Source organism: Rattus rattus, chromosome 16, assembly GCF_011064425.1.
Source record: "Rattus rattus isolate New Zealand chromosome 16, Rrattus_CSIRO_v1, whole genome shotgun sequence".
NCBI classification, from domain to species: domain Eukaryota; kingdom Metazoa; phylum Chordata; class Mammalia; order Rodentia; family Muridae; genus Rattus; species Rattus rattus.
The window spans coordinates 12721344-12742907 of record NC_046169.1 but is presented as its reverse complement, the minus strand read 5'-3'; the positions used below and the strand labels follow the sequence as shown (position 1 = coordinate 12742907).

Sequence of the window (21564 nt, the reverse complement as noted above, 5' to 3'; positions counted from 1 at the left end):
AGAACAGGCAGGGGTCTAGCAAGAGGAGCCCGTAGCATGTGCATCTCACAGACAGGGAGTGTCAAGGAGCTCACGCAGCAAGGCCCAGGGCTGTGTCTGGACCAGGCGTTGGTCTCTTCTTTCTCATACATCACGTATGTCACTGCCACCGTCTGTAAGATCAGAAGGTGGTACCATATGCAACCTAACCACACAGAGGGAAGCTGGGGCTCATTGGAAGTAGCAATGAAGGTGGGATTTGAAGAAATGATCTGGAAATGGAATGTCAGGGCACCAGGCTAGCAGCATCTGGGGGAGATTTTGGATCCAAGTAAAACAGGACAAGGTGGGAAGCCGTGCACTCCTGCCCTACTATGAGACTGTCCTACTGTGAGAGGGAAGGTCAGCTGCCTGTATTCAATACCAGCGTTCTCACATCTTTACTTTAAGATTTAAAAATGTATGTGTGTATGTATGTATATGTGTATGTCTGTATGTGTATATGTATATGTGTATGTATGTATGTGTGTATGTATGTGTGTATGTATGCATGTGTATGTATGTCTGTATGTGTATATGTATATGTATGTGTGTATGTGTGTATGTATGTGTGTATGCATGCATGTATATATGTATGTGTGTATATATGTATGTGTGTATGTACGTATGTTGCATGTGTGTATGTATGTATGTGTGTGTATGTATGTATGTATGTGTGTGTGTATGTATGTATGTATTCATTCATTCGTTTGTTTATTTATTTAGGTTTTTAAAGACAAGATTTCTCTGTGTTGGTCTGGTTGTCTTGGAACTCACTCTGTAGATCAGGCTGGCCTCCAACTCAGAGATCTGCCTGCCTCTGCCTCCCAAGTTCTGGGACTAAAGGCGTGCACCGCTATGCCACAAGATTTGTCCACGTGCTCTTCACCTTTACTGATTTACTTTTTGAGACCGGGCTTCTCTGCAGCTGAGAACTGGCCGTCTTGGAACTCTATCGCCCAGGCTGGCCTCGAACTCAGAGATGCACCTGCCCTTTTTTTTTTTAAGATTAAAATTGTTTTGTGTGTATGAGTGTTCGCCTGTGTATATACACATGTACTATGTTCATGCCCTGGTACTTACAGAGGCTAGAAAGGGTGTCAGCTTCCCGGGAACCGGAGTCACAGACAGTCGTGAGTGACCATGTAGGTGCTGAGTACTGAACTCAGATCCTCTGTAGGAGCAGCCAACGTTCTTAACCATTGAGCCACCCTGTTCCTCACCTCTCTCTCTCTCTTTCTCTCTCTCTTTCTCTCTCTCTCTCTCTCTCTCTCTCTCTCTCTCGTCTCTGTCTCCTTCCTTCTTTCTTTTTCTCCAACAGAGTTTCATTATGTAGCCCAGGTTGGCTTTGAATTCACTGTGTAGACCAGTTTGGCACAAGCTTATTTTATAGCTTAGAGTGGCCTTAAACTCCCATCCTGTCTGCTTTAACATCCCACGGGCTGATTACAGGTGTGCCATTGTGGATGTGCACCGTCCTGCCTAGAAGTCCGTTTGCTTCTAAGAGGCCTGTCCGCAGACATGTGTACTACCTCCTAGCTACTGGCTGCTCCGGGACATGCCGCTCCATGCCACACTCCATGGCTCTGTGAGAGACGCTCAAGTTGAGCTGCATGTCCCTGTTTGTACCCTCTGGTCTCACCTGGTTCCCATTGGGTTCTACTGGAGCACCCAGCTGGGCCTTCTCCCTAGGACACTGGCTTCATTCAGCATGGTCTTCAGAGCTTCAGCAGGGTCAGTGGGAGCCCCTTGGGCTTCCAGACCCTGGCAAACGGCACAGCCTCATGTTTCTATGCTGGCTGCTTAAACCAGACCCTAAGGGTGATTCATGTTAGGGGTAGGGAATAAATTCAGCAGCTCAGTTAAGTAGCTAAGTGTCCAGGGCCATTCTCCAAATGCTATCTATACTCATGCTAGGCTGCTTCCTACAATGGGGACAGCATTGCAGTAAGGCTGCTTAACACAGAATGGCCTGCTGGGGGCACTGGTTAATTAATTAATTAATTAATTAATTTTTTATTTTTATTCTTGTAGACAGGGTCTTACTATGCATTCTTGTCTGTCCTGGAACTTTATAGGTAGACCCAGCTAGCCTTGAATTCACAGAGATCTGCCTGCCCCCCAAGTGCTGGGATTAAAGGCCTATGCCACCAGGCCCATCTGGTCACATTTGACAGTACCACTGTCACCCTCCGTTCAGGACCAAGCCATCATTGTAAAGCAGAGTGGCTTCCCAGGCACCCTGAGCAGAGGCCATGATGGCATTCCCCAGAGGGACCTGGTCACTGACCGTCATCAGCAAGCTACTTCATGCTGAGGTCCACACTCAAGACTCCAGTGTCCCTTGCAGGCCTCATGGCATCCTTAACAAAATGTTCAGGAATATTCCTTCCCCCTACTTGGATGTGGATATGTGTACCTGTGACCCCAGCCATCGGGAAGTAGAGGCAAGAGGATAAGGAGTTTAAGGTCATCCTCAGCTACATAGCAAGTTGTGGCTAGCCTGGACTACATGGGACCCTGTTTACAAACACACACACCACACACACACAAACACACACACACAAACACACACACACACACACACACACGCACTTCCTTGTTCTACATGTGGGGCATTTGTCTGAGGTCATATAACATACAGAAGAGTCCACATTCAGACTAGCCTGTGCCTGTCTGGAGCCACAGAGAAAAGACAGGTTGGGTTTGGTGGCTTTCAGCCCAGCTTGGGGAAGCCATGGGAGGTCAGGGCTGCACCCGAGTGGATACCCAGTGGATGCAGCAGATGAGGCTGCTGGTGGTCCAGACAGACGAGCCTGTGCCTTGCTCACCAGCCCCAGGTGTTCTCCTTGGACTCTCCTGTGGGCGGAGCTCACTCGCTGAACATCCCTTGCTGGGCATTTCGGCCTTGCTTTCACAAGGCTCTGCCCCCTGTCCAGCTTCATGCCATGAAAAAGGGTCCTGATGATATCGTGGGATTCTAAGCCCCATACTCAATCTCTCAGTTCTCGCAGAAGCCTCGGGAATGGCTAGGTCCCCCCTCAGGAAATCCCCAAATTCTTGTTTAATTTTGTTATATACTCTCACTGTATAGCCCCCCGCTGTCCTGGAACTCGCTGTGTAGACCAACCTGATCAAACACTCAGAGATCCCCCTGCCTCTGCCTCCCAAGGGCTGCTCCCTGTCTTCTCTGTTTTGCTGGTTCATTGTTTTTGTCAAGAAAGGGTTCCTCTGGTGTAGCGCTGGCTGACCAGGAACTCACTATGTAACCAAGTTGGCTTTGAACTCACAAGAGCTCCGACTGCCTCTGACCCCTGAGTCATTACTAAGCAACAGGTCCCCTGATCCAGGCTGGGCTGTCTTCTAACTATCTGTCCTCCTGTCCGTCTGCAGGAAACCGTATACCGTGCGACCATCCAGCATTTAGTGGAAGGCGTCATCTCTGGATACAATGCAACAGTTTTTGCCTATGGCCCCTCAGGTACTGGGTTGGGCATTGTCTCCGGGAGGGTATGTGCAAGGTGTCAACGGAGGTCCCCTGCCCCCTTTTAGAGATAAGGTCTCGGGTACCCCAGGCTGGCCTTAAACTCACTATGTAGTCAAGGATGACCTTGAACTCCTGATGCTTCTGCCTCCACCTCCCACGTGCCAGGATTATGCTAAGTGTGTGCCACCATGCCTAATCTGTGCCATGATGGAGATGGAGCCCAGGGATTTGTGTATGCTAGGCAAGCATTCTACCAACCTGTTTGCATTCCATCCCACAAACATATACATTTATATATTTATATATTTTTGGTAGCACCGGGGATCGAACCCAAGGCCTCATGCACTCTAGCACTGAGCTACATCCCCAGCCTCCTTAGGGGCACCAGGGACCTATTCACTGGGCTTTGTCACCCACAGCTCTGAAAGGTTCCTGGTCACAGAAAAGAGTCCCAGAAATGAGATAGCTGCCTCAGACCACAGAGCCATCGGGGTGATTCAACCCCGCCTGTGTTTTTCTGCTCAGGGCGGCCATGAACTCCTTTCTAGAGATTGTGAGTAAAACTCAATCAGTGTTTGCAAACAGGTGGCCTGGCACAGGCTTGTCTCTCACCCTAATTCTTTGAGAAACTAAGGCAGGAAGCTCACGAGTTCTAGGCCAGCCTGGGCTATATAATGAGGCTTTGTCTCAAAATAAAGAAGAAAGGAAAGGAAAGTGGGGGTGGGAGGGATATGGCTGAGAAATAAGCGCTTGCCTCGTCTCTGGTCTACAGAGTGAAGCCAGTTCTCTTCTCCTTGGCTGGGGACAGGAGCCCTGTCTGTGTGTCACCTGTCAGTGATGTGCTAGGCTTAAGAGAAAGGATGAGCCCAAGCTCCCCTTGGAGGCAAACAGGGATGGACACATGAGATCACCTTATAGAGAGCACCCCTCAGAACCATGCAATGTGCCGTGCCTCAAATTGCACAGCACATTTGAGCCCCGCCCTCCCGCAGGTGCTGGGAAGACTCACACCATGCTGGGCATGGATGCAGAGCCAGGCATCTATCTACAGACCCTCACGGACCTCTTTCAGGCCATCGAGGAGACCCAGGACAACATGGAATATAGTGTGTCTATGTCTTACCTGGAGGTGAGCCAGCTCTCCTGCCTCAGTTGCATCAGCTGCAGAATGGGTACAACATCGATTGCCTGTGCAGAACTTATTCTCAGGGTGTGAGCTCAGGCAGCTCAGGCTCCCAGTTGGTTCTTTTAAGTATATTTTAGAGGGATGGAGAGATACCTTAGCAGTTAAGAGCTTTGGCTGCTTTTCCAAAGGACCTAGGTTCAATTCCCAGCACCCACATGGCAGCTCACAACCAGCTGTAACCCCAATCCTAGGGGATCTGCCACCCTCTTCTGGCCTCTGACGGTACTGCATGCAAATGGTGCACACATGTAGATGCTGGCAAAACACCCATACTAATAAAATATTTTTTAAACTATTTAAGCCAGGTATAATGTTGCATGCCTTTAGTCCTAGCTCTCAGGAGGCAGAGGCAGGAGGATCTCTGAGCCCAAGGCCAGCCTGGTCTACAGGGTGAGTTCCAGGATGGCCAGGGCTGCACAGAAAAACCATGTCTCAAAAAAAAGGTATGTGTGAGGGTGCATTTTGCCCTACACTTGTGTCTGTGCACTGTATGTATGACAGATACCCACAGAGGCAAGAAGAGGGTGTTGGGTCCTTTGGAACGGTGTTACAGATTGTTACAATATACTATGTGGGTGAGGAATTAAACCCCTGTCTTTGGCCCTGAGCCGTCTCTCCAGCCCTTTCTTTATGATTCTTTGCTACTTCATCCTAACTCTTCTCTTCTGCTCAGATTTATAATGAAGTGATCCGGGACCTCCTGAATCCGTCCTCTGGGTTTCTGGAGCTAAGGGAGGATTCTAGAGGAAGCATCCAGATTGCAGGCATCACAGAAGTATCCACCTCAAATGCTCAAGAGGTGAGGACCCCAGCCCAGCCCACAAAGCCTCCTTGGTCAAGTGTACTGAACAGAGAGCAGCAGGTGGGTCCAAGCTGAGCTGTGTATCAGCATCTGGGAGTGATCTGACAACTATGCCTCCTTGCTAATGAGCCAGGCAGACATCACCTATCAATGCCCTCAGCCTCCTTCTCAGCACAGGTCTCTAGGCAAGCATAGCCCACCTAAGCTGGTTGGCTTTACACCCACTGGCCCACCTGATGATTGTTCCTTTACAAGGGTGGGCAGCAAACTTCCCAGCCTTGTCTCCTCCCTTGCCTCTCCTTCCCCTTCCCCTCCCTCCGTCCCTTCTCCCTGTCCTTCTCTGTCTTTTTTTTGGGGGGGGGGACAGGGTCCTTTTATGTAGTCCTGGCTGGCTTGGAACTTGCTATTAGAACAGGCTGGCCTCGAACTCTCCTCTGCCTCCAGAGGGATTAATGGAGTTTGCCATCACACGGTTTTGTTTTGAGACAAGGGTTTCTCTGTCCTGGAACTCACTCTGTAGACCAGGCTGGCTTTGAACTCACAGAGATCCACCTGCCTCTGCCTCCCGAGTGCTGGAATTAAAGGGGTGCACCGCCACCAGGTACTTTCTTCCTTTTTAAAGACAGGGTCTCATTGTGTAGCCCCGTCTAGACTAGAATTCAGTATGTAGAGCAGGCTGGTTTTAAAGTTACAGAGCTGTGCCTGCCTGTGCCTCTCTAATGCTGAGATTTAAGCTGTACACCACTGTGTCTAGCTTCCTCTTTTAAATTTTTTTTTATCTATTTATAGTGTGTGTGTGTGTGTGTGTGTGTGTGTGTGTGTGTGTGTGTGTGCATGTGTGTATGCATCAGCACACATGGTGGTCAGAAGACAATTTCTTTTTTTTCTTTTTTCTTTTTTTTTTTTTTTGAGCTGGGGACCGAACCCAGGGCCTTGTGCTTGCTAGGCAAGCGCCCTACCCCTGAGCTAAATCCCCAACCCTAGAAGACAATTTCTTTAAAAAGATACATTTTTATTTTATGTGTATGGGTGTTTTCCCTGCATGTATGTCTATGTGCCATGTGCACGGCCTACCTACAGAGGCCAGAAGAGACCACTGGATCTCCTGTAACTGGGGCTATGACAGTTGTGAGCTGTCTCAGTTCCCAGCACTGGGATTGCAAACACACACCTCTCTGTGCAGCATAGATTCTGGGGGTCCATATTCAGCCCTGTACTGGCTGAGCTGTTTCTCCAGCCCTGGATTTTGTGTTTGTGATAAGATCTCACACTGTAGCCTACGTCAGCCTGACATTCACTGTGTAGCCCAGGCTGGGCTTATACTTAGAGCAATCCTCCTGCCTCAGCCTCTCTATGTTAGGATGACAGACAAACACTACTGCCATAGCCTGGATGAGAGTGAGCGTCAGCCTCCCAATCTCCTGCCTCATGCACACTGTGCATCCTGGCCTGGGTTCCTACACAGCAGGTGCTCAACAGAGGCTCACTGCTCCAGATCTGTGGCTGCTCCCCTGGCAGAGGGGTTCATGCTCACTGCTAACCCCAGTGCATTTACAACTGCCTGGAGCTGGACCTAAAAAGGATCAGGGGCTACTCTAGGCTCTGTGGAAAGGGGTGAGTTGGAGCTTGTCTAGCATGCATAAGTCCGTGGGTTCCAGTCCCCAGTACTGCATGAACTGGGAATCGTGGCACACATTTAAAACCCCAGCATTTAGGAATGGGAAGCAGGAGTATCAGAAATTCAAGGTCATCCCCAGTTACATAGTGAGTTTGAGTTAGCCTGGATGATGTAAGAGTTTATCTTTAAAAGGGGTGGGGGCAGGTATGGAGCACGCCTTTAATCCTAGCACCCAGGAGGCAGAGGCAGGCCATTCTCTGAGTTCAAGGGCAGCCTGGTCTAAAAAGTGAGTTCTGGGACAGGCAGGACTGCACAAGCAAACCTTGTCTTTAAAAAAAAAAGGAAAGAAAGAAAGAAGAGAAAAAAAAGGAAAAAAGAAATAGGTAATTGGTTCATCATGTCGTCATCGGTAGGGAATCTTCAATTCCACTAATTGATTAACCAAAAATTGGAAATTGGTTCTGTGAGTCCCAGCCCCAGAGCCTCCCTTCCCTCCCTCCCTCCCTCCCTCCCTCCCTCCCTCCCTCCCTCTCTCTCTCTCTCTCTCCCTCTCTCTCTCTCTTTCTTTCTTTCTGTATAGAATAGAGTTTATTCAGGGCATCGGAGGGGAGTTAAGAGGGGAGTAGGAGGGGTGTTGAGAAGAGGAGTAGAAGAGTAGAGCACATGGAGGGGCGGGGAGGGAATGGGGAGAGAAGAGACAAAGGAGCGAGAGGGCAAGAGTTCCCTTCCCTTTTCTTGGGGTCTTTCCGGAATAAGCGTGTGGCTACTCTGGTCTGTGACTTGCCTTCTTCTCCCTCTGTCCTCAGATCATGCAGCTGCTCACCAAAGGCAACCGGCAGCGCACACAGGAGCCCACAGCTACCAACAAGACTTCGTCCCGCTCCCATGCCGTGCTGCAGGTCACCGTGCACCAGAGAAGCCGAGGCGGAGACCTGGCAGAGGAGGTGCGTCTCGGGAGGCTCTTCATGGTGGACCTGGCAGGCTCGGAGCGCGCCGCCCAGGTATAGCCTCCCTGAAGCGCACTCCGTTTCAGTCGCCGTTACTACCGTTCACTTGGGGTCTGTCATCCTCAGTCTGAGTGGGGCCTTGTCTGTCCTCGTTCAGCCCAGCCGTGCTTCAGCACCCAGAAGAGGTGGCTGAGCACTGAGGAAACCCTGCAAGCATTTAGTAAGGAGGGCAGGGAACCAGCACCGTCAGAGGTCTCCCCTTGTGTCAGGAGCTCATTCTGTAGCTACTGAAGGTGTCCCACTTCCTGCATGGGCTCATCCTGGGCCTTGGGTGGCCCCACATGTTGAGATGACATATGTAATCAGACAGCCATGCAGGGAGGCCGATGCTTTCAGAGTCTGCAGAGGCTGTGGCAGGACTCTTGGGGCTCAGCCAAGACTGCGGATAACCAACCTACTGTGGGCAGGTAGGTGGGTACCCAGGGACCATAGCGGAAAGGTGGCATTGCTAGGGTCCCTTCCCACTTGTGGGTCCCTTGTTTTTGCTGCTATGCTTTTGGGATGCTCCCCTGTGGCCCAGGTATTCCTTCAGACCAGGGACCCAGCACAGGGTTGGGCTATAGACAGAGTTGATTTAGACCTTTTCAGACCCAGTGACATTGCCCCCTGCCCCACCTAGTACACACACCAGGCAGCGAGGTGTGTAGTCTCCATAGCTCATAGCCCTTCACTGCCATTACAGCTTGGTACTGTGTTTGCTTTACTTGGATTCTGGTGCGGTGGCGTGCGTCTGTCGTCCCAGCATTTGAGAGGTAGGAGGGCTGTGAGTTTCAAGCTGGCCTAGGTGACATAGCAAGACTCCATTTGAAAATGGAGAGGCGAGCTAGGGATATAGCTCAGTTGGTTAGAACACTTACCTAGCACACACAAAGCCTTGGGTTCCGCCTTCAACACTGTATAGAACAAGAATGGTAGTGCATGTATATGATCCCAGCACTCCAGAGGCGGAAGCAGGAGAATCAGAAGTTCAAGACCATCCTCAACTACATTGAGCCATCAATATGAGATCCAATCTGAACTTTAAACCGGGGGGAGGTCTAGCTGCCTTCTCCCTGCCTTGTGGTCTGTCTTCTGGTTTGCCTAGTAATCACGTCTCTTGTTCATTTCCTTATCCCTCTGGGCCCAGGCCTGCCCTTGGAGCACGAACTGCTAAAGCCAGCGTAGCCCGTTAGACCGTTCTACTTATTTCATGTTTTACCTGCATCTGTGTTCTTGCACCAGTAGCACGCCTGCGCTGTGGCAGCCTGAGGCCGTCTGTGCTCTGGAACTAGAGTTGCAGATGGTTTTGAGCCACTGCGTGGACGCTGGGCTTAGACATGTTTGCTGGCTCCTGCACACATTTTTCCACCGGCTCATTTAGCTCCTGCCATTGAGCACTCACTGGGGCCAGCTGCCTGCAGGTGTCCAGGCACACGGCTCGCCGTGACAGCGGTGATGTTCCAGAGCTTGCCTCCATCCCATGGGGCAGCAACCAAACAAGCCTGGTCATGTGCAGAGGCAGGTGACTACCTGTGAATTAGAGGAAATACTTGTGGCGGCATTGGGATGAGCAGGTGCCAGGGCTGTGGACTCTGAGAGAGCCGTCAGGGCGACCCGTAGGGTATATGGTAAGTGTCAGGGTTGGAGGCAAGGTACTTCCTAGACAAAGCCCACTCGCACTTGTTATAAGCAGTGCGATCTGTTTATTCCAGTTGTTCGATCAGCTCTATAGCCCCCAAGAACGGTCGCTTAACCCTGTACTAGCGTTGTTCTGTCAGGGAGTCTTCTCTTGGTTCTTAGGACTTAGGAGCTCAGTCTCAGGGTAGGCAGGGCCCTTTCCCACCACTCCGGATGTCAGTCCTCTCCCTGGGAAGGAGCTCAGTCCCTGCTCAGCCTGGCCTCTCCCTGCTCAGACTCAGAACCGGGGCAAGAGGATGAAGGAGGGTGCACACATCAACCGCTCGCTGCTGGCCCTGGGCAACTGCATCAACGCGCTCAGCGACAAGGGTGGGAGCCGTGCTCAATACGTGAACTTCCGTGACAGCAAGCTCACACGCCTGCTGAAGGTAAGACCCCCAACTGGGGGTTGGGAAGGGCTGCCACAGCCGACAGTATCTTCCAGGAATTAACGGTCAGCACGGAGGCTCGGGGCCCTGAAGGCATTAGTCTGTAGAAGCTGTATGTGGCCACTGCCAGACGCCCTGTGACCCTTCTGGGTACAGTCCATCCTCCCCTCATGTCCCTATAACGGGGAGATCGCTACGTCTCAAGGCTGCCAATCCTGCCATGAGTAGCTGTGACCTGTGAGAAGGTTCTTTACGCCAAGCTGGCTGCTGCTGCAATAAACCAAGCAGTGAGCAGATGCCCTCACATCTGCTCTCTCGGTCTAACCTGTTCTCATCCAAACAGCAATTAGGGGGAGGCTGGAATAGATGTCACTTTATCCTGAGAGTCTCCTTCCCAGGCACTAACCCCATTCTGGTTCCCAGTATCAGCTGCCCTTCCGGGATCTCTGGTGGTGCTGGGGGGAGGACTGGGGCCACGTGGCTCCCATCAACCCCATTCTGTGGTCCTCGCTGAGCAGGATGCCCTGGGAGGCAACAGTCGCACAGTGATGATCGCCCACATCAGCCCGGCCAGCACCAGCTTTGAGGAGTCAAGAACCACGCTGCTCTATGCCTACAGGGCAAAGAACATCAAAACAAGGGTAAGTGAGTGGGAGGGGTGCTCCCACATGCGTTAAGAAAGAGAGGTGTGGCGGGCGACATGCGTCTCTGACACTTGTGCTGCTCAGCCAACTGAGACATTGAGAAACCCAACCTCAGAAGAAGGGCATGAGCTGGGCCTCGTGGAGGCAGAGGCAAGTGGATCACTGTGAGTTCAAGGCTAGATTCATTAAGGAGATTCAGGCCAGCCAGGGATACCTGGTGACACCCTGCCTCAAAACTAATTAATTAATGAACCAATTAAAATGTAAAAACGAGGTAGATGGAGCCTGAAGAATGGCACCAGAAGTTGGTTTCTGATCTCGATATGCATGAGAACATATATGTATACTCATGTGATCATGGATCTCTCCCTCATATACAATCAGTGAGAGTAATGGTTACCGCTGGGAATATTTCTTTTAAAAAAAACTGATAAATTATTTTGAAATCTTTTATTATGTCAAGATTATGATGGCTTGGGGCTGGAGAGATGGCTCAGAGGTTAAGAGCACTGACTGCTCTTCCAGAGGTCCTGAGTTCAATTCCCAGCAACCACATGGTGGCTCACAACCACCTATAATCAGGTCTGGTGCCCTCTTCTGGCCTGTAGTTGTATACATGCAGGCAGAAAGCTGTATGATGTATACATGATAAATAAATAAATTTAAAAAAAGATTTATAAAAAAAAAAAAAGATTATGATGGCTTGTATATGCTTGGCCCAGGGAGTGGCACTATTAGAAGGTGTGGCCCTGTTTGAGGCATGACCTTGTTGGAGTAGGTGTGACCTTGTTGGAGTAGGTGTGTCTCTGTGGGTGTGAGCTTTAAGACCCTCATCCTAGCTGCCAGGAAGGCACTATTCTGCTAGCAGCCTTCAGATGAAGATGTAGAACTCTCTCCTGCACCATGCCTGCCTAGATGCTGCCATGTTCCCACCTTGATGATAACGGACTGACCCTCTGAACCTGTAAGCCAGGCCCAATGAAATGTTGTCCTTCTAAGACTTGCCTTGGTCATGGTGTCTGTTCACAGCAGTAAACCCCTAACTGAGACAAAGATGTACGTGGAATGGGGCTGGAGAGATGACTCAGTGGCTAAGCACACTGGCTGTTCATCCAGAGGGCCTGAGTTTAATTCCCAGCACCCACGTTGTGGCTCACAACCATCTGTCTGATGCTTTCTTCTGTCAGGCAGGCATATATGCAAATAGAGTGCGCATATACATAAATAAACACATCTTTAAAAAGATATACGTGGAATAAAACTTTCCACTTAGCAAATCCTTGATTCCTTTTCATTTAGTGTATACACGTATGTGTAAGTAAGCGTGTCACAGCAAGCATGTGGAAGTCAGAGAACAGCAGGAGGGAGTCAGCTCTTCTTTACCAGCAGTTCTGGGTCAACAGGCTTGGTGGCAATCACCTTTACTCACCGAGCCATCCCCGGGGCCACCCAAATTCCATTTTAACCACTGCAAGTCCGCAGCATAGTTGCCTTGGTGTAACCATAGTGTGTGCCTATCAGAGCCCTTGCTCCCCAGTAGAACTTACACAGCTCATCAAACATAAACCCCGCCTCCATTAAATACCGACTCCCCGCCTCTCACCAGGCTGTGCCTCTACCACTTTGGGTCTTTTTTTTTCCCTTCTAAGAATCTGACACCTCTGGAGGCTGCGTAGAGACCAACCAGATTTCTTTTGTGTCTGGTTGGGTGCACTAAGCCTCATGTTCTCAAAGCTCCCCTGTGCCGTAGCAGGTATCAAGAATACCCTTCCCTGGGGTTGGGGATTTAGCTCAGTGGTAGAGCACCCCACCTGTAAGCACAAGGTTCAGTCCCCAGCTCTGAAAAAAAAAAAAAAAAAAAAGAAAAAAAAAAATACCTTCCTTTCTGAGGATGAATAAGTACTGACATGTGTCTATCCTGCCCCTTCCCCACCATAGCCCAGTACACATCCCAGGACACTGGATCCCCCATTCCTGTGTTCTCATTTCATTTCTGTTGCTGTGATACAATGCCCTGATACAAGCAATTTAGAGTAAAAGGGGGCTCATTTTGACTCAGAATTCCAAGTTATAGCCCGTTGTTATGGGAAAATCAAGGCAAAGAGAAAAATAAATGCATGCATCCTCGCTCGCTTGCTATGCTCAGCTCAGTTTCTCCATTCTTATACAGTTCAGGACCACCCCTTCCCAGCCTAGGGAATGGTGCCGCCCACTCTGGATACCATCAATTAACTTAATTAAGACAGTCCCCCACAGACATGCCCACAGCCCAGTCCAGTGTACATAATCCCTCTTTGAGACTCTCTTCCCAGTTGACAAAGCCTAATGACCCCTGGTAGTCTTAAAGTACCACGTCATCTCTCAAGTCTGTCCTTCAGGACACCTCTTGCCATGCCTGACCTTGGGCACTTGTCCTCACCATCAGGTCAAGCGCAACCTACTGAACGTCTCCTACCGCATCGCGCAGTACACTGATGTCATTTCTGACCTGCGCAGGGAAATCGAGCACCTCAAATCAAAGATCGAGAAGCAGGATAAGGAGAAGAAAAGTGACCCCAGCGTTCTGGATATCCAAGGTAAATGCAGGCCCAGGCCTGTAACCCTAGCAGGCCCCCATGGTTCAGTACCTCTCCTCCCTAGAGCTCTATGCCCAGCATCCAGGTTCCAAGAGCCCATTGCTTCTCTTGGCCTAGGGGCCTGGCCTTGGTCACTCTGATTATCTACGTTCATGGCGACCGAGTGGCCTTGCCAAGGACTTTGTTCTTATCTCCCTAGGATCCTCAAGCTGGCTCTAGTTACTTGGCTACAAGATATGGAAACTAAACTATTTGTTGTTATTGAGGCAGGGCTTCACTGTGTAATCTTGGATGGTCCAGAATTCACTGGGCAGACCAGGCTGGCTTTGAATCCACAGACATCCTCCTGCTTCTGCTTCCTAAGTGCTGGAATTAAAAGTGTGCCCTCTACATCTGGCTCTTATTTTTTAATTGAGTTTAATTTTTTAAAATTTATTTTATGTGTATGGGTATTCTGTTGGCATGTATGTCTGTGCCCATGTGTATGCAATACCTGAGGTGGCCAGCAGGGGGAGACAGATCCCTAGGACTGCAGTTGTAAGCCACCATGCCAGCGCTGGAAGTCAAACCTGGTTCCTCTGAAGAACAGCTGGCGATCTTAAATATTGAGACCTCTCTCCTGTCCTCAGACTACTCTTTTGAGACAGGGTCTCATTCTAGACTTGGAACTTAGCACCTGGGCTATGCTGGCTGGCCAGTGTGCCTTAGAGATCCACCTATCCTTGCCTCGCCTGTGTTCCAGCGCTAGGATTATAGAAAGGAACTACCTGGCTTTATGTGGGTTCTAGGAACTGAATTCAGGTTATAGAGAGCTTGAAACCAGCCGGGAAGGATTGACACACACACACTCTATATATATATATCTCAGAAAGAAAAAAGGAAAAAGATAAAACTTGCAGACTCTGGGTACCTCTATGTGGAGCTGAGAGGTGACCCAGTCCTCTTAGGACCCTCAACCCTCACATAAAAGCCAGGCACAGCAAACCGGTCATGGCCACAACTTTAATTCCAGCACTTGAGAGGCAGAGGCATGCAGACTTCTGTGTGTTTGGGGTGAGCCTGGTCTATACAGTGAGTTCCAGGACAGCCAGAGCCACACTGAGAAACCTTGTTTCATAAAACAAAATAAAACAAAACACTGGGTGTCTCTAACCCCAGCTCTGGGTAAGGAAAAGTCTGGAGGATTCCTGAGCTTGACAGCCATCTGGTCTCCAGCTGATAAGCTGCAGGATTAGTGAGAGAGACTGTCTCAAATCAAGGTGGGGAGAGACTAGCAAAGACACCAGCACTGACCTCTGGCCTCCACAACATAGGCACATATGACTGCATGCATGCACACACAGACCCACATCGACATGTACACAGACTAGACAGCCGTAACCCTCCACCCCCAAAGGACAAAGGTACCAAAGTCAAGTCCTTAGGCATAGCACACACACCACGTACACGTTCTTTGGTTTATGAAGATAAGTTTTGCCATAATTTATAAAGGACTTCTAACATCAATAAAAATAAACAAGCAGAGGAATTAGTTCCGTTTTCATTTTAGTCGTTACGTGTGTGTGTGTGTGTGTGTGTAAGTCACAGGACAAGTTCAGGAATCAGTTCATTCCTTCCACCATGTGGCTTCTGGGAATTGAACTCAGGTTGGGAGGCTTGGCTGCAGGCACCTCTACCCACTGAGCCATCTTGTCAGTCGTACAGAATTCTAAGTAGATGGGGAATCTCTAATACTTCAGGAAACTCGGATGTAAGCCGAAATAGTTTTCACTTCTTGGACTAACCAAAAGGCTAATGCTGGGGGATTTGAGATGTGCATCAAGTGGGTAATATATCAGTTGGACAAAATGAAGGCTTTTCAAGAAGAAGTGAGACCATTACATACACCCATTGACTGTATTCCACTTACTTATCTGTGTATCATCCATTTAACTACTCATCTACATGCCTTTCTCCATCAGTGTATCCATCCACCTACCCATACCTATCCATCCATACATTAACCATCATATACATCCATCATCTATTCATCTACTCATACAAACATTTATCCCCCTAGCTATCTCCACATCCATCCATCTGCCCAAATATACATTCATCTACTCACCCAGCTTCCCATTCATTCATCCCTCTGCCCACTTAGCCATCTACCCATCCATCCATCTGTCCATATGTCCATCCATCTGTCCATCCATCCATCTACCCACCCATCCATCATCTACTCACCCATCTCCCCATTCATTCATCCCTCTGCCGACTTAGCCATCTATCCATCCATCTGTCCATCCATCTATCCTTCTGTCCATCTGTCATCCATCCATTCATCCGTCCATCTGTCCATCCATCTGTCCATCGTCCATCATCTACCTACCCATCTCCCTATTCATTCATCCCTCTGCCCACTTAACCATCCATCCATCAATGCATCCATCCATCCATCTACCCATCCATCCATCTACCCATCCATCTGTCCTCACAAAAGTCCATCCATTCATCCATCTATACACCAACAATTACTCACCTATCTATCCATCCACCCATCTCTACATCCTCTCACCAAGACACCAACCCTTCCCATCCTCCATCCATCCACCATGCCCATGGCCGCATGGCCCATTTTGGTGGGTGAGCATGGAGTTCATGCTTACATGACTGGCAGTGCTCCTAGTAGAGCCATGCCTCTCCCCACCTGCAGTCACAGTCCCCCAGGATGCAGAGGAGGACAGTCGCCTACAGATGAACAAGATCCGGGCGCAGCTTATTGGGGCTTTCAAGGAGCAGATGGAGATGCGGCGCAGCCTGGTGGAGCTGGAAAATACCAACATTGAGCTGCACATAGACATGTCTCGCCACCTCCTGACCATCGCAGAGTGAGTATCCTGCTGCATAGCACATCCCAGAAGGGAAGCCAAGGAACAAAGTGGGCACTGGTTGCTACCATCTGCAGGTCCCCAAGAAGACAGGTCCCCTGTCTATTCCTCTCTTGTCATGAGCCAAGCATGAGACACTTCTCGCTCCCTTGGACCTCTTATGGCTGGAATCTGGAGCCAGCCGAGGGGCTCAGTAATTATTAACACGCTCTCTTTTCCACTGTCCACTTACCCACATGCATTCTGCTCTGAAGACAGCGTGACTCCATGCAGGGAATAGCTGGGGTGCACCTGGAGGTAAAAGGGGCACCAGCAGTTATTAACTTGGGGCAGTGGGTGTTCCTCCAAAGTCCTGAAAAAACCTGGACACAGGCCATTTACTTATGGGTGACTTCAGATAGCACTGTCACTCAAACCCTGGCTTTCCTTCACCCTTTCTCTTGCTTCTCCCACAATTCCCTTCTTCCCTTTCTCCCCTCCTCTTCTCTCTTCCCTTCCTCTTCCTTTCTCCTTCCCTTCACCCTCTTTGCTTGGAGCAAGGTCTTGCTATATAACTTAGGCTAGCCAGCCTCGAACTTGTGATCTTTCTGCTTCGGCCTCCTGAGCGCTGGGATGACAAGTGTTCATCACCACACTTTATCCTCCTCCTCCTCATCTTTCTTCTCTCCTTTCAACTACACAGACAGCACAGTCCTTACACCAGAACGATTCTAAACTTCAACAATGCAATCACAGTGTCTTGTCCCTTTCTGGTCAGGCATCTCTGGCTGAGGCTTCCTTAATCTTCCTTTCCTGCCCATTTTCTGGGGATTCTGTTTAGGCTCAGTGTGGTACCCTTGCTAGCGGAGCCTAGCTACTCTCCTCCTAGTGTCCCTGGTCACACAGCTGTGCCCTGAGGACAGCAAGGATCCGAGAGACGTGTTTTGCCATGGTTGACTCTGGCAGGGAAATATATGTGGGAAAAATATAAGGAAACCAATTCCTCTCTTTCGTTATTTTGTGTCTGTGAGAAGGCTAGTAAGTCTGGAGCGCTCTGGACGTGAGATGTAGAACTCTCGGCTCCAGCACAATTGACCCCCGAAACCTGTGTCCTGGCTGCAGCTGGGAGCGGGAGAAAACCCACCACCACACAAACATGGACAAGAGTGAGAAGGACAAGGAGCCGGTGGATGCTGACGGAGAGGAAGTCGAGGCTTCTGAGCCCCCAGAGGTGGCTCTGGCCAGAGAGGAGGTGAATTTGCTCTTGGCCGAACAGCAGAAAACAGCAGCCCTCAAGGTGAGGAAGAAGGACGCAGCGCTCAGTCACGGGAACGGTGCGTATCTGAGCCAGGCAACTCTTTGAGAGTACCTGGACCCGGAGACCTCGCCCAGCGCTGAGACGAAGCTCAGATGGTAGAGGTTTGCTCAGCAAGCACAAGGTCCAGGGTTCCATCCCTGGCAGCAGGTGTGACGCCAGACACCTGTAATCCCAGCACTCGGAAGCAGAGACGGGAGGATCAGACGTCCAAGGTCATCCCTGGTCAGCCTGGATGCATGAGGCACTGTCTGGGTGGGCGAGAGCTGGTTCTTTACAAGAGCCGTTTATCCCCTAGCTGGCTAGCGCTTCAACTCAGCTTAGGAAACTTACAAAACTCTCTCTTGAGGAAGCTTTGGGGGAAGAGCAGTGGTGGCAGGAACTGGGCGGCTCCTTAGCTAAATGCTGGTGGGCGTGTCCTCAGAAATGGGCGTGTCCTCAGAAAGCGGCGGAAGTGTCCAGCCATGTCAGATTGTTAAAAAGCTGGAGGTATTTAGTTCTCCTAAAGGCTATGCCACCAAAGCAGTGGCCCTTCATGTTGTCATACCTTCCCACAGCAGTCAGGCTCGTGTCACCTCACTTCTAATTAGTGATTAGATTTCAGACATTTTTTTTTTTTTGAGACAGGGTTTCTCTGTGTAGCCCTGGCTGTCCTGGGACTCACTCTGTAGACCAGGCTGGCCTCCAACTCACAGAGATCCACCTGCCTCTGCCTCCTGAGTGTCGTGACTATACCTTTTAAGAACAAGGGAGATGTCTCCTGTCTGAGTCTGAAGTCTATCAAATGGACGACATGACCCTCCAGGGGAAATTCAGATATCAACTCGCGAAGGAGCCTGCGGTGGCAGTCGTGGCTCTCCAGAGCCTGCATAGGTAGCCTGTCATTCAACAAAGCAAACGATCGGATAAGCAAAAACAAGGCTCTAAGTGTCTATCTTGAGTCCGGGCCCTGGGACTTCAATGAGAACTGCTGTGTCCTGGGCCCTGAACTCATGATCTGAGGAGAAGAGACATCATCAGGGGAGCGACAGTCACCAGAACAGGTGTAAGTGGGCAGAGGAGGGGAGACTCAGGAGGCCGTGGAGAGGGGACCGGAAGAGGGCTTAAGAGGAGTCCAGATAGTTGGGGAGGACTGAGGGGAGGCTGGATGGAGGGCAGTTAGGGAGGACCTCAGGAGTTGCTAGATGTCAGGGGAGCAGGGAGGGCCAGAGGGAGGCCTGATGGAAGGGAGTTGGAGAGGACTTTAGGGAGGATGCTTGGAGAGGAGTTGGGAGGAAGGGGGTGGGGATTTAGCTCAGTGGTAGAGCACTTGCCTAGGAAGCGCAAGGCCCTGGGTTTGATCCCCAGCCCCAAACAAAAAAAAAAAAAAAAAAAAGAACAGTGGCAGAACACATCTGTCTCAGTTGTTATCCGCCCATTCCTTGGGAACCAAGACTCTGGACGTGCAAGGCAGGCTGAGCCCCATGTGACTGTCTGGGACCCCTGTGGAGTAAGTTGAGTGGTGCGATAGTTTCTTTGCTGAGTCACCCAAGCAGACTCCAGGATGAAGAGATAAAGGTTGCTGGGAAGGTGTCTTATCGGCACGGTCAGCATCTACATCAAGGACACGCACACACACACACACACACACACACACGCACACACCCTTGTGTGTACAGACACATACAGAAACAAGCGTACATCCACAGCTATATACAGAGAGCCGGGGCCTCGCCTGGTGGGTAGACAGGCCATGGGCAAGTCTCAAGGGCTTCCAGTTCATTTTCTCCAGGGTCAGGTCAGGAGGCCTGTGGTGGACAAGCTGAGCCTGAGCTCTCCCTAATTCCCTGCTTGAGAGGATCAGGATGTGGAGTGTGGCCCACAGCTTTGTGATATGGGACACTCTGGAGGCATGTCCCAGTGTGAGGTGGGTGGCTCTGTTTCCTGCAGTTGGAAAGGCGGTTTGCCACTTAACAGTTCCCAGTAGGAGGAATCTGCCATTCCACAGCTCACACGGCCCCACGCAGGAGTACTAGGGTGGTTCGGGAGCTAGGAGAAGCGAGTAGAAAAGGTGGCCAAGAGCCCCACTGTGGTTTCTGCGGGAAGGAGCAGATGGGCTGTGTAGACAAGCTTATCATTAGCTGCATTTCTGAGGAGATACGAAGTGAACAGTTGGCCCCAAACCGGAGCAGCCCTAACAGCTCGTGACTCACTCAGAGGCTGCCGATGAGGCTCAGTTGGGAGAGCTCTGGTGTAGTCAGCACCGTGCCCCAGGTTCCATCTCCAGCAGTGTGTAAACTACACTTTTGGTGGTGCACGCCTATAATTCCAGCACTCATGAGAACCAGAGGTTCAAGGCCATCCCCAGTTACATACTGAGTTTAAGGCCAGCCTAGGCTATGTGAGACTCCGGCTAAAAAGGAAGGGGTGGCAAGGAGAAAGACTCATCCGAGTTCAGTTCGAGGAGTGAAACGAGTTTATTCAGGGTTCCTCAGGGCGTGGTGTGCTCTCAGATGGCCACATTTTCTATAAAGTTGCCAGCACCCTGCCTACCAAGCTCCTATTTTATTTTCTCTAGAAAATACTTATTTGTTTAAATTTTTATTTATACGTTTGGATGTATGTATGTGTATTTGGGCGGGGGGTACATATGCACGTTAAGTGCCAGTTTCTGAGGAGGCCAGAAGGGGGCGTCAGATCCCCTAGGGCTAGAGTTGCAGGCAGCAGTGAGTCAGCTGGTATGGGTACAGAAGATAGAACTCACATCTGTAAGGGCAGTATGTGCTCTTATACCTGCTGGCCCATCTGTCCAGTCTATAGGTTCAGACAGCACACTGCACAGCAAGCCAGCTCTGGAAGGTTCTATGCTTATATGTACTCTGTCTTTGCCCTTCCCCAGGATTCTGCTGGTCTAAGGAAAACACTGGCCAGCCACAGGAAGCATGGCTTATCTCGCTGCAGGTTGGCACACAGAACAGCTAGACATCTGCTTGCTGCACGATGGAGCTACTCAGGCTAGGATTCAGAGTGCATTCATTGTTCTGTTTGGCACTGTGAGCTCTGGTGCTCCAGTGCTGCCCCGGGAGGCCTGACACTATTTCAGGGCAATTAGGGCGCTGAGTGGTAGCTGAGAGGCTCTACCCCTAAGGACTGAGCTCTGCACAGATGGGTTTGCACTTGAAGAACAAGCTCTCGGTGAGCTGTTCACTGCATCCAGAAGCTGGCTTGGTCCCTCCAGGATCAGCAAGGCTCCATACATAGGTAGGTTAAAACATCAGGATTTTGAAGATAGAAAATGTGGTTAGTTCTGGGGATGGAGCTAAGACACTTTTCTTGTTGCTGGATTAGAATGCCTGACCGCGCAACTTAAGGGTTTTCTCTTTGCTCACAGTCTAAGGGTTCACAGTCCATCATGGTGAGGAAGGCATGGTAGAAGGTGGGTGAGACAGCCGGTTACATTGTATCCACAGTCAGGAAGCAGAGAGAGATGAATGCTTGGGACTCAGCTCACTTTCTCTTTGTCATTCCGTACAGAACCCCTTGTAAGGTGGGTTTTCCCGCCCCCAAATAACCTAATCAACATAATCCCTCATGAGCATGGCCAGAGGCTACCTAGTTTGTGTTGATGCTCACGCTTGCCTTCTAGGTAATTCTAGGTCCTGTCAAACAGACCTCATCAGTGTCTCATGAGGATGACTAACTGGTGTCAGTGATGGCCCTGAGCTCTCCTTATCTTCCCCAGGCTGGGCTAGAGCAGCGCCTGGCCCATGCCAAGCAGAAGGCCTCACAGATGGAGAAGCTGCTGCCCAGGCAGGTGACCAGTGAGGACCAGCGGGAGGTCCTGCAGCTGCTGTGCAGGGCCCACGAGCTGGAGGTGGAGAACACGGAGCTTCAGGCGGACAACCTTTGCCGTAAGAACCTGCTATGCCAGAAGGATTTCGTGATCCAGCGCTATCACCAGCACCGGCTGCTGTGTGAAGAGGTCATCCAGGGGCAGCGACAGCTGATGCAGGGTGAGGCCAGCTTGGCGTGTAGGGA

At 50.4% G+C, this 21564-nt stretch overlaps 1 protein-coding gene across 1 annotated transcript in view; it reads left to right on the top strand.

The window, feature by feature from the left end:
- The window catches only part of LOC116885492 (kinesin-like protein KIF19), a 46732-nt gene that overhangs the window by 9941 nt on the left and 15227 nt on the right, over positions 1-21564 (top strand). The window contains exons 4-13 of the mRNA XM_032886782.1: positions 3412-3499; positions 4498-4634; positions 5365-5490; positions 7918-8112; positions 10011-10163; positions 10682-10804; positions 13233-13383; positions 16079-16253; positions 17355-17529; positions 21269-21539. Of these exons, the coding sequence (XP_032742673.1) occupies positions 3412-3499; positions 4498-4634; positions 5365-5490; positions 7918-8112; positions 10011-10163; positions 10682-10804; positions 13233-13383; positions 16079-16253; positions 17355-17529; positions 21269-21539 (1594 nt within the window). The remainder of the gene's footprint in view (positions 1-3411; positions 3500-4497; positions 4635-5364; positions 5491-7917; positions 8113-10010; positions 10164-10681; positions 10805-13232; positions 13384-16078; positions 16254-17354; positions 17530-21268; positions 21540-21564) is intronic.